Source organism: Ovis canadensis, chromosome 1, assembly GCF_042477335.2.
Source record: "Ovis canadensis isolate MfBH-ARS-UI-01 breed Bighorn chromosome 1, ARS-UI_OviCan_v2, whole genome shotgun sequence".
NCBI classification, from domain to species: Eukaryota; Metazoa; Chordata; class Mammalia; order Artiodactyla; family Bovidae; genus Ovis; species Ovis canadensis.
Window position 1 is genome coordinate 25,319,531 of NC_091245.1, and position 12,315 is coordinate 25,331,845.

The 12,315-nt window shown below is 38.6% G+C and overlaps 1 protein-coding gene across 1 annotated transcript in view; it reads left to right on the forward strand.

Annotated features, from left to right (window-relative positions):
• The first annotated feature begins 385 nt into the window (after nt 1–385).
• Nucleotides 386–12,315, forward strand: part of ELAVL4 (ELAV like RNA binding protein 4) — a 90,047-nt gene continuing 78,117 nt past the window's right edge. The window contains exon 1 of the mRNA XM_069570189.1: nt 386–502. Coding sequence (XP_069426290.1) covers nt 386–502 — 117 coding nt within the window. The remainder of the gene's footprint in view (nt 503–12,315) is intronic.

A 12,315-nucleotide genomic window follows, 5' to 3' on the forward strand; every position in this document is an offset into this window, starting at 1 on the left:
AATGCTGCTTTGTTAAATAATGAGGTAATATTTTGTCACTTTTTTCTGGGCAGCATCTGTTTTTTTCCCCCCTCTTCATTTTTTCCTGTGTGTTTATGAAGGATTCCTTTTTGTTTTTTCTTTCTTTCTTTCTTCTTTCTTTTTTTTCCTTCACACTGAAGTTAAGGAAATACAATTCATGCTTCCATTTCTGTTCCTTCCTTTCGGTGCTTTTGGAAAATTTGGTTGTCTTTTTTTATTTGCTGTTTCAGCCGGCTGCTGTTTCCTAGCCCATTGTGCCACGTAAGGCTTCTCCACTGCGTGGAGTAGGTAGTTATTAACGCTGAATTGGCTTCTGGTACAGTCCATCTGGACTCTGTATGGGAAAGCTGTCTGCCGGCGACTGATGCTGAGATATCTGCAACCTTTGGGATGTGAGCATGGTGGCGAGGGGCTGACTGATAGGAGATTACTTCTTTTAAGGGAAATTGTTATTAATGAGTCAAGAAACTGCTCATTTATGGTAAGAAGGATACAGCGGCGCTGGCAGCCCCACTGCTCTAGGATATCATTTTTAGGTTGCCTTTGCTGCTGGAGTGAGACAAGTTTCTTCCCGTGGTGGTGGTGGCTTGTGGTGGAAAAAAAAAAAAAATCATGCATGACTGGGAGACTCGCCTGCCTGATTCTTGCGATAATATATTGAGAATCTGTTGCTTTACAAATGTCACACCACTGATGTAGCGGTCAGCCCCTCACTCTGAAAGATGAATGGTACTATTGGAAATGCAATAATAAGGTTGACTTTTCCCAACAATAGGATTCTGCCTTTGTCTTTAGAGAAAAGGCCTCTGAGGACATTTGTGCGTTTGTTTGAGGATTCTGTTGAAAGACTTTAGAGTGGAGGTTTTTGGAGAAGTGATCGATGTACAAAGTGCATGGATTTTTTAGCCTAGCAAAACCAGCTAATGATTTGTACTGTAATATACACTTACTATTTTGGAAAAGTGGCCGGAATATCTTCTGATACACCTAATGTTAATTTATGGCTCACTAAGCATGCTGATATTAGTATGGATGGGAGAAAAGGATTTTAAGAAATGCTGACTTTTATAAGCTCCAAAGAAATATACAGTAAATATTTCGTTCCCAGTGAGCTCTTTTTATTTGTGTGTTTGTCAGCACTGTGTTCATGTTTACTTTTCACAGTATCTTGATATTGGTGCACTTGCACTCAGAGTTTCTATTGTTGATTTGGGGCACCTGTACCTGCTCTGGGTACATATACTGAACTCTTTAGAATGCATAACCTGTGCATTTGTCCTTCATACACAATTCAAAGGATACTGTAGTACTATTGTGACTCATAGGACTCTTTATACATTTGTTCAAGAAATTATTTTAAAAGTTTATGTAATTCAGTATTGTTCCACTTGATAGGATTATGGTTTTAACATTTCTACTTTTCTGTTTCATGTACTTTCATTTCTAATAGCTGAATTTATTTATATTCAAGTGTAATTGTTCATATTGTATGTATAACAGATATTGTTTTATGGTGTATCTGTATTTATAACGTGTGTATGTATATCTATATATTTGTGTATTTGTATCTGTGTGTTCGTGAAATAGTAGCTTGGAGAGAATAGTTTTAATTTTTAATGTAAAGGTTATTTTCTTTGATAATAATTTTTCACAGACCCATTTATTCTTGGACTTTGAAGCCCAGAGTGTAGCATGATTTTCGGCCTGGCCTGTATTTCCACGTGGCCCTATCCCATTCCCGCTGTCAACTACAGCCAAAGATTAAAAATTATGTTAAACTATGTCTTGAGTAATATTTGTTACTTCTGTGTATTTATTGAGGAACAAATTGACTAAATTATGAATTAAATAAATAGTGATAAAACAGCCTTTGGGATAAAAATAAAGCATAAACTTCTCAGATAAGCCACTTTAAAACCCAAAGTAGAACAACAACAACAAAAAAAAAAAAATTATACTACTGAAGGCTTGGTAGCATAGAGGTTATGAAATGTATAAAATAGACAGACGAACTGTATACATCACCACACACTATTTTAAGAGGCCAAAATAAAAAGACATCCTTGGAAGGAGAGAAACGAAATCATGTGTTCAGTTAAGATGAGCACTCTGCACTGGTTATGAAATGAGGCTGTTGTCAAAAGTGTATTTCTGTGAAGCAGTACAGAAAGCAAAGAGAGAATGTGTTCCAGTGGATTTTTAAAAATTCAGATCATGCCCCCATCCAAGCTGAGAAATAAATTCATTTAAATAAATCATTCATCATTCTGTTTTGAAAAACTCAGGCAGAAGGCAGAAAGGTAAAGGGTGGCAGCTGACCCCCTTCTCCCCCAGCTTTTTTTTTTTTCTGTTTATGAGGAAATAGTTTTCTGAAGCAAACTGGTATGAACCTAGTTCACAGAGCAAGCCCAATCTCAAATTTTCTTTTAAGACGCTGGCCATATTAGCTGCAGAAGGAGCATTACTTACTAAAAATCAGCAATATTGGGAAATAATAAAGTTAAAATGTAGATATATTTGCACATTAAAGTGCTTTTGTTGTATCTTTAAGCCCAGAGGCAGATCATTAAATATGCATTTCGCTAGAAAGCAACTGTCGAAAAAGATAAGGTGGTTGAAAACATTCTGTGAGGGAAAAGCCCTTCTCTGAGGGGTGGGGTGGTACAGCCCTCAGGACAAGGGCAAGGGAGAACACTCCCACTGTTAAGGTTTGCAAGCCGCCAGTGACCTGCAGTTGTTACAGTACTTTTTGAACTGGGAGGAGGGAAAAGGTAAAAATACAAGTATGGCTGTTGTTGCTTCAGCCTGGCCTTAATTACCAGACACAAGAAGCAGTTCAGAAATCTGGTCTCTGTTGTTGTAGAGGTCACCAAATCATTAACATCGTCAATCTGGCAGTAGCTAATTTAAATAGCACCTGATGTTGCAACGCCTCCCTTCGTTTCCCCAGCCAATCAGATCCTGGCTTCGGCTGACAGATGGTCCCATAAATGGATGTAAAAAGGGGAAGCTTCGAGCCAATTTCAGCAAGGCTCTGTTCAGTTGTTCTTATCTACATCCTAGAATCGGGGGTTTCAGCTCACTGCTCCTTTTCTTTCTTTTTTTTTTCTCTCCCCCCACTCCCCCCATTGAGATAATTGATTTACTTTACAATCATCCACGCTGTGTTTGTGGATCTTTAAAAATATATAACAATAGTAGTCATTTAAAAATATATTCTGAAACCTGTGCAAATTTTAAGAGAAGAGTCGAAGCTCTGCGAGACCCAATATTTGCCAATAAGAATGGTTATGGTAGGTATGACTAGATTTATAATCTGTTGTTTGTGTTGCTGGAGGGAAGAAAAGCATCTCCACCTTGACCAGTCTTATGCCTGCACAAGAGTTTAGTTCTCTGCTGCTGTTTGGTTCCTACATTTACTATCTCTTTTGTGTAGAGAGTGCGGGTAGGTCCTTTTATTGAGAAGCAGTGGGGAAATAGATTTTCATTTTTAACAGGTCATTGTCAATTTTCCCTTCAACATAAAGGTGGGGGTGGAGAAGGGGAGGTGGGCTGAAATAATTGCTGGTTTGCTGAAAGAGGTTATATTACATGAGACAATAATGGCAAAAGAAGGATTTTTTTTTTTTTAAGGGAGAGGGAGGTTTGTCTATGTGCCTGGGTTTCGTGGGGCTGGAGGTGGGTGCAGCCGGCTTAGGAATCTCTCCATTTCTGAGCTGGAAATTTAAACCTTGCGAGGCAGCTCCTGAATCCTGAACGTTGAGATGGGCAGTTGTGTTTCGGGGGACTGCGCAGTCAAAACGGCAAAGAGAGTGATTTATTTGGGCTTCAGTAAATGCTGCATCTTGTATTTCAAAGAGTTTCCTGTCATGACCTCATAAAAAAGAGGAGGCGGCTTGTATGTGTAGCGGTGCCTGGCGTGTTGAGTTGTTGCTTCCTTCTCTGGGCAGCAGCTCTGTTAGAAGGAATGTCAGCTTTTACATAACGTTCCTTTCCGCTTTTGACACACTGTGTGAGGGTCCATCTTCTTCTGATCACAGATGGAGTGGAATGGCTTGAAGATGGTAAGTGAAAAGAGGAAGGCAGCTTGGAGATTCCAGCCGTGTGTGCGTCTGTATGTGTGTGCATGAGGATGGTGGACTGTGCATTGTAAATCACTGTGCAGATCGTTTGTGTATGTGTGTGTTTGTTAGTATTTCTCTTTTCTGAAAACCAGAATCCATCTCCAAGTGTGACGGCACTGCATGCACGCAAGGCACACACACTGTCTCTTCCATCAAACTCACATTTTAGCCAAGGAAGGCTGGTGTCTTTTTTGACAATCACAGTGTCACCATCACTGTTGGCTGGCGTGTCCACTGCCTCTGTGAGCTTTCAATGGAATTGCACGACTGTTAAAGTTAAAGGCACATTTCTTTTTCCGTCTCCTGCTCGGAGTGATGGGGAAGGCTGGGAATGAGGGGTGGAGATGAGGTTCAGTAGCAGCAGATGCAATTGTGGAACAGGACTTTTGGATGTGGAAGGGGAAGTGGAAAACCTTTCTGCCAAAGTAGTAGATCTATTTTTAGTATCATCTTTTTCTGGAAAAAAAAGAAGCAGGGAAACTCCTTGAGTCCCGCTCCTGTAGCCTGATGTTGACCCTGAAGATATGGCACAAAATGGCACGGTCAGATGCCACGGGTGCCCACTTTGACTTTGAATTTCACTAGCAATAGCTTTCACAGGATTTCAAAGCTGGTATGGGGGAAGGCTGTAAATTCATATCAATCTCACTTATATTTTGCTAGAAAAGCCTGGGGAGGACTTTTCGCTCTGCATAGATGTTATAACAAAGCTGTGGTCTTTTTCCCATTCTTAGCAGATTGCCTTTGTCTGGCTGCTTGTTTTGATGGGTGTAAAACAAATAAGATTAGACCGAGCAGCCCAACTGAAAGCGATAGCTGGGAGGAAAACCCAATGAAAGGTTGCCGGGGAAACGAACAGAGGAAAAGCCGAGTAGGGAGCAGGTGGCTATCATGAGAACACACTGCAAACAGTGTAAAAAAAGGAGTAGGGGGGGACAGGACCTCGATTATCTTTGCTGTTCTTTGTGGCCGGCCCAACTTTAATTATTCTTTATAAATAGGTGTTAATTACATTTCTAACTCTGGTTTACAGTGATTTTTAGAAATCTATTTTTAAGCATCTGTTCTGTCTCCCCTGGCTTTTTTTTTTTTTTTTTTGGTTTAAAGAGAGAGAGAGAGGAGAGGGGGAAGGGAGGGTCGGGAATCTTGCTTTTTTTTCCCTCTCTGCCTCTCTGTCTTTCCCCCTTTTCCCTGCTGTGAAATTGTACGTGCGAAAAATCGCAAGGAATCCTGTGAGGCCATTTGAAAAAAATGTAAATTATATTGAATGAAGTTGACAGAAGCATAATAGTGAACTCCCACAGCTGATACGTTCTGCAAATGATTTCTTCGAAATTTCCAGCAAAATATCCGTAGGAGAAATATAGGTAGAATAGATTTACCCTAAGCAATGATTTTGTGCTAGGCGATATTGGTGTTTTTACTAAATCAGATATTGATACTACAGTTCCAGGGAGTTCATTGTATCTCTCATTTCATATCCCGAGTAGAAATTACTTTTTAAAATAATACATGAAAAGCTATATTCTAGTCTACTACTTCACCTTCATCTCTATGCCTCCAGCCGCAGGATCCATCAGGCTGTATCCTTGCAACTACTGCCTTCCATTTGGCATTTGGTCCTAGTCCTGGTCTTGGCATAAACTGAGTGAAAAGCTGATTTTTTTCCAGCGTCTCTGAACGTCTGGGACCCATGCATGCACTGGGTGATAGGCATCTCTCGCTTTTTCTCTCTCAAAGTGTGCTTTACTAGTGGTCTTTTTCTCATGATGGTGGGTACCAAAAGGACTGAAAGATATATTACTTAGGTTAATAGAAGGTATCATAAAAACAACTGGAAGTATGATCTATTATGGTTTCTTCCGGAGAGATAAATTAGGTACATGATAATTTTAAGCCCAAGAACGAGAGATTAAAAGGCACTGAAATGTGTTAAAAGGTTGGGAAATATAACTGGCTGTATTGAAAGTACTCTTAATTTTACTCTCTCCAATGCAAACCTCCACATCACCACCCTCCACCCCGATTCTTTCATCCTTGCAGATGCTTATGGTTTATCTTCTTATTGGGGGATTTTTAAAATTTGTTTTGACTGTCGAAGCAATAATAAATAAACTTACATTTTTTTGTCATACACTTAAACCTTTCTCTCATATCATGAATGTGTAACCATATGTCGCTATTAAAAATAGAATAGTTTTCTAATTATCTCGAATGTATTTTTTCTGAGAATTTTTTGATGTTTTAGTTAGGGGGAAAATAATTACTGTAGGAAATGTCACCTTGGCTTGGATTGTAAAAAAGACACGTGGTTCTACTGCTGACCTTCTTTGCGTCTTTGTCTTAAAATTATTAATACATACTACCTGCATGTGGAGGTGTGTCTTTATGGAAACACAAGGCTGAGTGTGCATTTATTAAGAAATGAAAAACTGATTGGGAATATTTCTGCAAAAAACACTTGACCACATCACAGTTTTAGTAATCAGAATGTTCATGTATCTTATTGTAACATAATGCTTAAATAATTCAGTATTTAAATTTTTGAATGTAGGTGGGTAAACAGCTGAAAAATCTCTTTGAAAATCATTGATTTATAGGACAATGTTAATATCTCATTAAAAAACTAGCAAGCAACTTAACCATTCATTTGTGACCTCAGTTCCATTCATTCCTAACTGCCATTCTTTCAAGTCATCCTCCTGACCAGATATAGATGAGTTTGCTTATGTTTGATAGTTTTCCAAAGCCCTAAAACTTTTTTATCTTCCTGTAGCCTTTCCTTGGTCCTTTGAATAGTCAAGGATTTTATTATGATAAGAAGACCATATTGTTGTGAGGTAATAACAATGGAATATTTTTTAAAGAAAGAGAAAGAAAATGGGCTACACAGTTTAGTATTAAAACTCCGTCTTGAAAGAGACTTTGAGACATGTTAGACTTCAAATATTTTAAACTTAGCATTTCTATTGGGGATAATCTATTTAAATTTTTAAATCTGGAAATCTTTGCATGAATAGTGCTCTGTGTGTGTGTGTTTAATACCTCTAAAAGAATTTATAAGTGAATCAAGGTGTTTTACTCAAGTAAGGGTTACCATGAACAATAAACGGGTTTCTTCGGGGCAGGTCTTTTTCTTTGGTTTGATTTCTTCCCTTTGCTCTTAAATCCTTGTTGTGGGTGGGTTCTCTTCCTATATGTAGACCAAAACCTATTCCTTCCATGAGGAGATATGTTGATATGCTGCTCCAGTTAGCCCTTGGTAATGCCTTATTTTAATTAAGAAAAAGCTGAAACAAATTATCAGTGTGTACTGCGAGTAAGAAATGGCGGTCTTGATAGAGGTCACTGTACAGAGACAGAAGTACTTTGGCCTTGACAAATTTCTCCATCAGTTTCAATGATCTGCGGCCACTAGGCACTTAATTTATATGCCTGGACACTTAATATGTACATTTGTTGGCGAGCTGGCCAACGGATTCTAGACACGTGAGTGTGCGCTGGCAAATGCTGCAATGCAGTATTTTTTCCCAATGTCATTGAGAATTTTGGGGGATTGAAGAGATATAAACAGACCCAAGGTTTTATCTTACTGTTATCCAGTCGATGGGCCATATTGCACAGAATTGGCCAATTCCCCTTTTGAAAGTGAAGTAAACATTTTATTGCCCACTATCCATCTCCCATCCATTTGATAGATTATGTGTGTGTGAGCAAGAAGGATTGTGTGTGTGTGTGTGTATGTGTGTGTATCAACGTAAGCATTTGTGTTTCTGGAATCCTGCACCTGTCTTAGGCTTTCCTTATTTGGTATTACCAAATGTGTATACATACTTGCAAATATATGTGCGTCTAAAAATGGAAAGAAAACCAAACTGGGCCGTCTTCCCATAAGAAGTGGCTTCTCTTCCTCACAAACTCCAAAAATTTCTTATTAGAAAAATATAAAAATTCATCAAAAAGACATATCTAAACCCCTTGGACCATTAGTAACCAAACACCTTTCTTTAGATGTGATTTGAGAAACCATATATGTGCAGATTCATAACAATATTTGTACACTAGATGCTGCCCTTTCAATCAACCATTTGGGTTCAAGTTAAAATATACGTGTATATGAAAGGAGAATTGTGTTTTCTTGGGGAGCATTTGCACCCAATCTTTAACCATTGGTAAAAGCAAGGAGGAGGTAGGGTGGCTTCTCTTGCTTCATTTTGTGAAGTGTGTGTGTGTTTTAGGAACTTCCTTATATTTTTTAAATCTCAGTGTATTTTAGGGGTAGAGAGCTTTTATAGGTGAGCAGCTTTCTAAGGGTAAAAGGAAAGGTGATCTGTGGGTGGCTGGGTGTCATCACAAGCAGTAATTGTCATAAATTAGCCTTCTAGAGGTGGAAGGAAAAACGAAAGCTGGAAGACAAGAGTAGAGAGGGGTACCAACCTGGATCTGAACCTTGCCGACATAAGAGATAATGAGTGATAAATCTGAACCGGTGCAGTGCGGGATGCCCGATAATTTCTCAGAACCTTGACTTTGCAGGTTCATTACTTCTTTGCTTGCTTGTTCACACCTTTAATTATATCCAGTTTGGGATGCTAGCTGGGGGCACTGAAGATGAGCCATTTTGTTTGTTGTTTACTTCATTAAGCATTCAGGCAGTGTGCTTACAATAGCTTTGGAGCATCAGCAATAGGAATCAAGCACTTTGGAAATGGAATTGTTACAAAAGAACAAAAAATGAGAAAGCAATCAGTCAGCTAGCTTGCTTTAGATGTTCACATCCACTCTGCCTAATGGTAATATTTATGCTGTTCCTTGTACATTCATTAAGAAATCACTTATGCAGTGTCAGTGCTCTGAATAGGCGATGGCTCTCTCTCTCTCCCTCTCTATCCCCTCCCCATCTCTCTATCTCTGTCTCTCCCCATGCCCTCTCCCTACTCCTGAGATTTTTACCTTTTGATGGACCATTTTAGCACTGGCCATTTTTGCTTTGGGGAAGAACATTATTCAGATCTTCATTGTATCAAACACCAGAAATATTTTCCCCTCTAATGTGGATCCCTGCCCCCTGCAAGGATCAAGAAAGATTGAATGCTGAAAAAAGAATTCTTAAATAAATTTTGGTTGAAAAAGCAGTGAGAAGTAGGGTCAGAGTAATTGTTGTAGTTGCGTTTTGTCTTTTGTTGTTTTAGGAAGCCTTATTTTTAACCACAAAAGTAAAATGCAAAACTAGCAGATCCGATTTTTTTTTAATGGACAAAAATTACAAGTCATGGGTCTCTCCTGAAAATAACTTTCTCTGGACTGTAGGTTTGAAAGTTACTTTTAAAATTGAATTTCATTTCTTAATTACTCATTTTAAAGCTATAAAATATAGTAATTCATGAGGATTTTTTTCTGTAAGAGGTTTAGTTCTTTTTTTAAGATATGAGGAAGCAGAGAAACAATTCTGATCAAAATGGTGAATTCTAAAAAACACACCACAGTGTGGAGGTTGCTTCTGTTTTGCACTTTGTGGCTTTGAATCCACTCCTGATCATTCCAAGTTAGTTATCGTCTATTGTCTGCTCTCTTGGAATAACTCGCCCTTGATGTTATTTTGCCAACTGTATTCATAGTTGAGGCTGGCTGCCATTTGTTGTTGGATGAAGAAATACTTGTTGAAGACTTACTATGTGCATTTTTTTTGAAATGTGAAACTGAAAGTCACCATTTCTTCTGACACTGATCATGATATATTTTAGAGACTAAATCTCTGTGACTTCAGGATAAAAGGGAGTGAGGGATTTTCAGGTTGGACGTCATTCAATGAGGTTTATGTCAAGTTTTGGGAAAAGATCTGCTGAAACATTCAAGTACATAAATATTTTTCCTTTTGTATTTTAAGAGTCTGTGCATGACTCTAGAAGATAAAAATAAAAACTCTTCTGGACATTTTTGTCTATAAGTTTCCATGTATCCAGATGTTCACTCTCAGGAAAAGGTAAAGTTTGGACAGCTGGAAGGAACTTGTCTATCTGCTATAACTTGACTAGATAACCTATTAATTTTGCAAAAATAAGAAGGCCTTGCTTCTGACACGGATGATTCTCTGAATACGTTTTCTCATGTTACTCTCCAAGGACAATTTGAGAAGATGGTGACCTCCTTGACATACCACTATGAAAACTTTTTTTTAGTTACATATAAGTATAGCTGATGTCACCCCTGTGTAAACTTTACATTTGCTAGTAGAGAGTTACTTTGTCATGTACACCTAGATACTATGTGCAGTGTATATATATGTGTGTATTTGTGTTCGTGTGTGTGTGTGTGTGTTCGTGTGTGTGTGGTAGGGATAGACAGCCATGACCCTCAGTGTGTCCTGGGAAGTATCAGTAATGGCTTTTCAAGTAGCCTGTGTTTTTCTCAGCTGCCAGTCTAAACCCTTTAGAGTTTTGCTTTCTAATTTGTACATGAAAAATAACAGGCTGAGTTGAACTTTTTTTCTAGTGCCCCCTTTGAAGATGCAGCAGTAGTAAATACAGCTTTAATGATAAACTTTAGCTCTAAGTGCTGTTTAAAAGTCTGTAGTGGAAAGCCTGAGAACTTGCAATCTTTACTAATGAAACTTTCATTAGGAAAGGACTCACTTAAAATGGAATAAATGACTAAGTCCCTGTAATTTGTGATTTTGACCAGATTTGACTCATCGTTTCTTATGTTACTTTTTGTAATGCAGCCAGCCACACATCTAAAATTCTGGATATTGTACATGTCTTCAATATTAATTATCTCTGTTAATGCACTGGGTACAGACAGTACAATTCCCATAGTCCAGATTCTTACTGTAACACTAAAACAAAAATGATATTTATAAATAATATTGGGAAAGTTGTCCTCATAGTAACCATTCCCCGAAGGAAGCTTTACATAAATGTGCATTTATTATTCACGATATTAAAAGGGAATCCTTAGCTTTTACTTTTTTAATTTGGGCTAAAATATGTAAATTGGTTTTATTTTGGAGTTGCTCTGTTTTAGGTGGCTTTGGGGGAGGATAACTTTCTAGCTTGATTATATTTTAATCGTCTCTATGGTAGAAAAGGTTCCAGGCCTGAAATCAACCTTGGTTATTGTGATTAGAAACCAGAGGGCCAGTGTGCAGATGAGGCTACAAACTTATTACATTGACTTGGGCACATGTAGGAAAATTAGATTTGTTTCTAACTAGATACCACTCTTCCCATGTCTTTGTTAGCAGAGCCAGCTCAGATGCCGTGGAAGCATGAGTCTGCCTCAGACTGCAAGGACCTTCATAGCGCATCTGTACTGGCAAGCCTCTGCAAAGAGTGCTCTGTCTTAGGAAACCAGGATGTGCAAAGAACTTCAGAGTCAGGTGGACTTGGTTAGAATCCTGGCTTCTCCAATTAGTAATAGGGTGATCTTGGATGAGATACCTGAACTTTCTGAGCCTCAGCTTCCTCATTTTTAAGATGGGAATGATAATGGCTAACTCAGTGGAGGTTCAGTGAGGATCAGATGAGAAAGTATTAGAAGGCAGTAGTCATACACAGGACTTAAAGATGCATAGAGGACATTCACTCCCTTTCAGTCTGTAGTCATTCTATCCATGCCAGATGTCCTGGAAAGGAGTAACATTGCATGCTATGCTCACAGTCTCCTTCCTCTCGCTGGAACTCATGAGGATGGAGGTTTTGTTTGGCACATCTTTAAACATAGACAGGCCCTTAGTTCTTCCCTGGAGTTGTGCAGCTTTATTAAGTTTTCTGTATTGCCCTAGGCTTTTGCCTAGGTATGTCCATGATCACCTTTGGAATTAGAATTAACTTGGGATTTGGTCATTAGAAAAAAGGTGAATATAAAATTAATTTTAGTTGAAGCAATTTTTTTCCATTTCATGAAAGAGTGTCTTTAGGAACTTCAGAATTCAGCCATAAAGAAAATAAAAGGAAGTTGATGATTGGATAGCATCACTGACTCAATGGACATGGGTTTGGATGGACTCTGGAGTTGGTGATGGACAGGGAGGCCTGGCGTGCTGCAATTCATGGGGTCGCAGAGTCGGACACGAGTGAGCGACTGAACTGAACTGAACTGAAGGTTAACTGATATGGTCTCGTCTTTGTTGTCTATAATAGATAGATAGAGTTATTTGACTTTGGCCCAG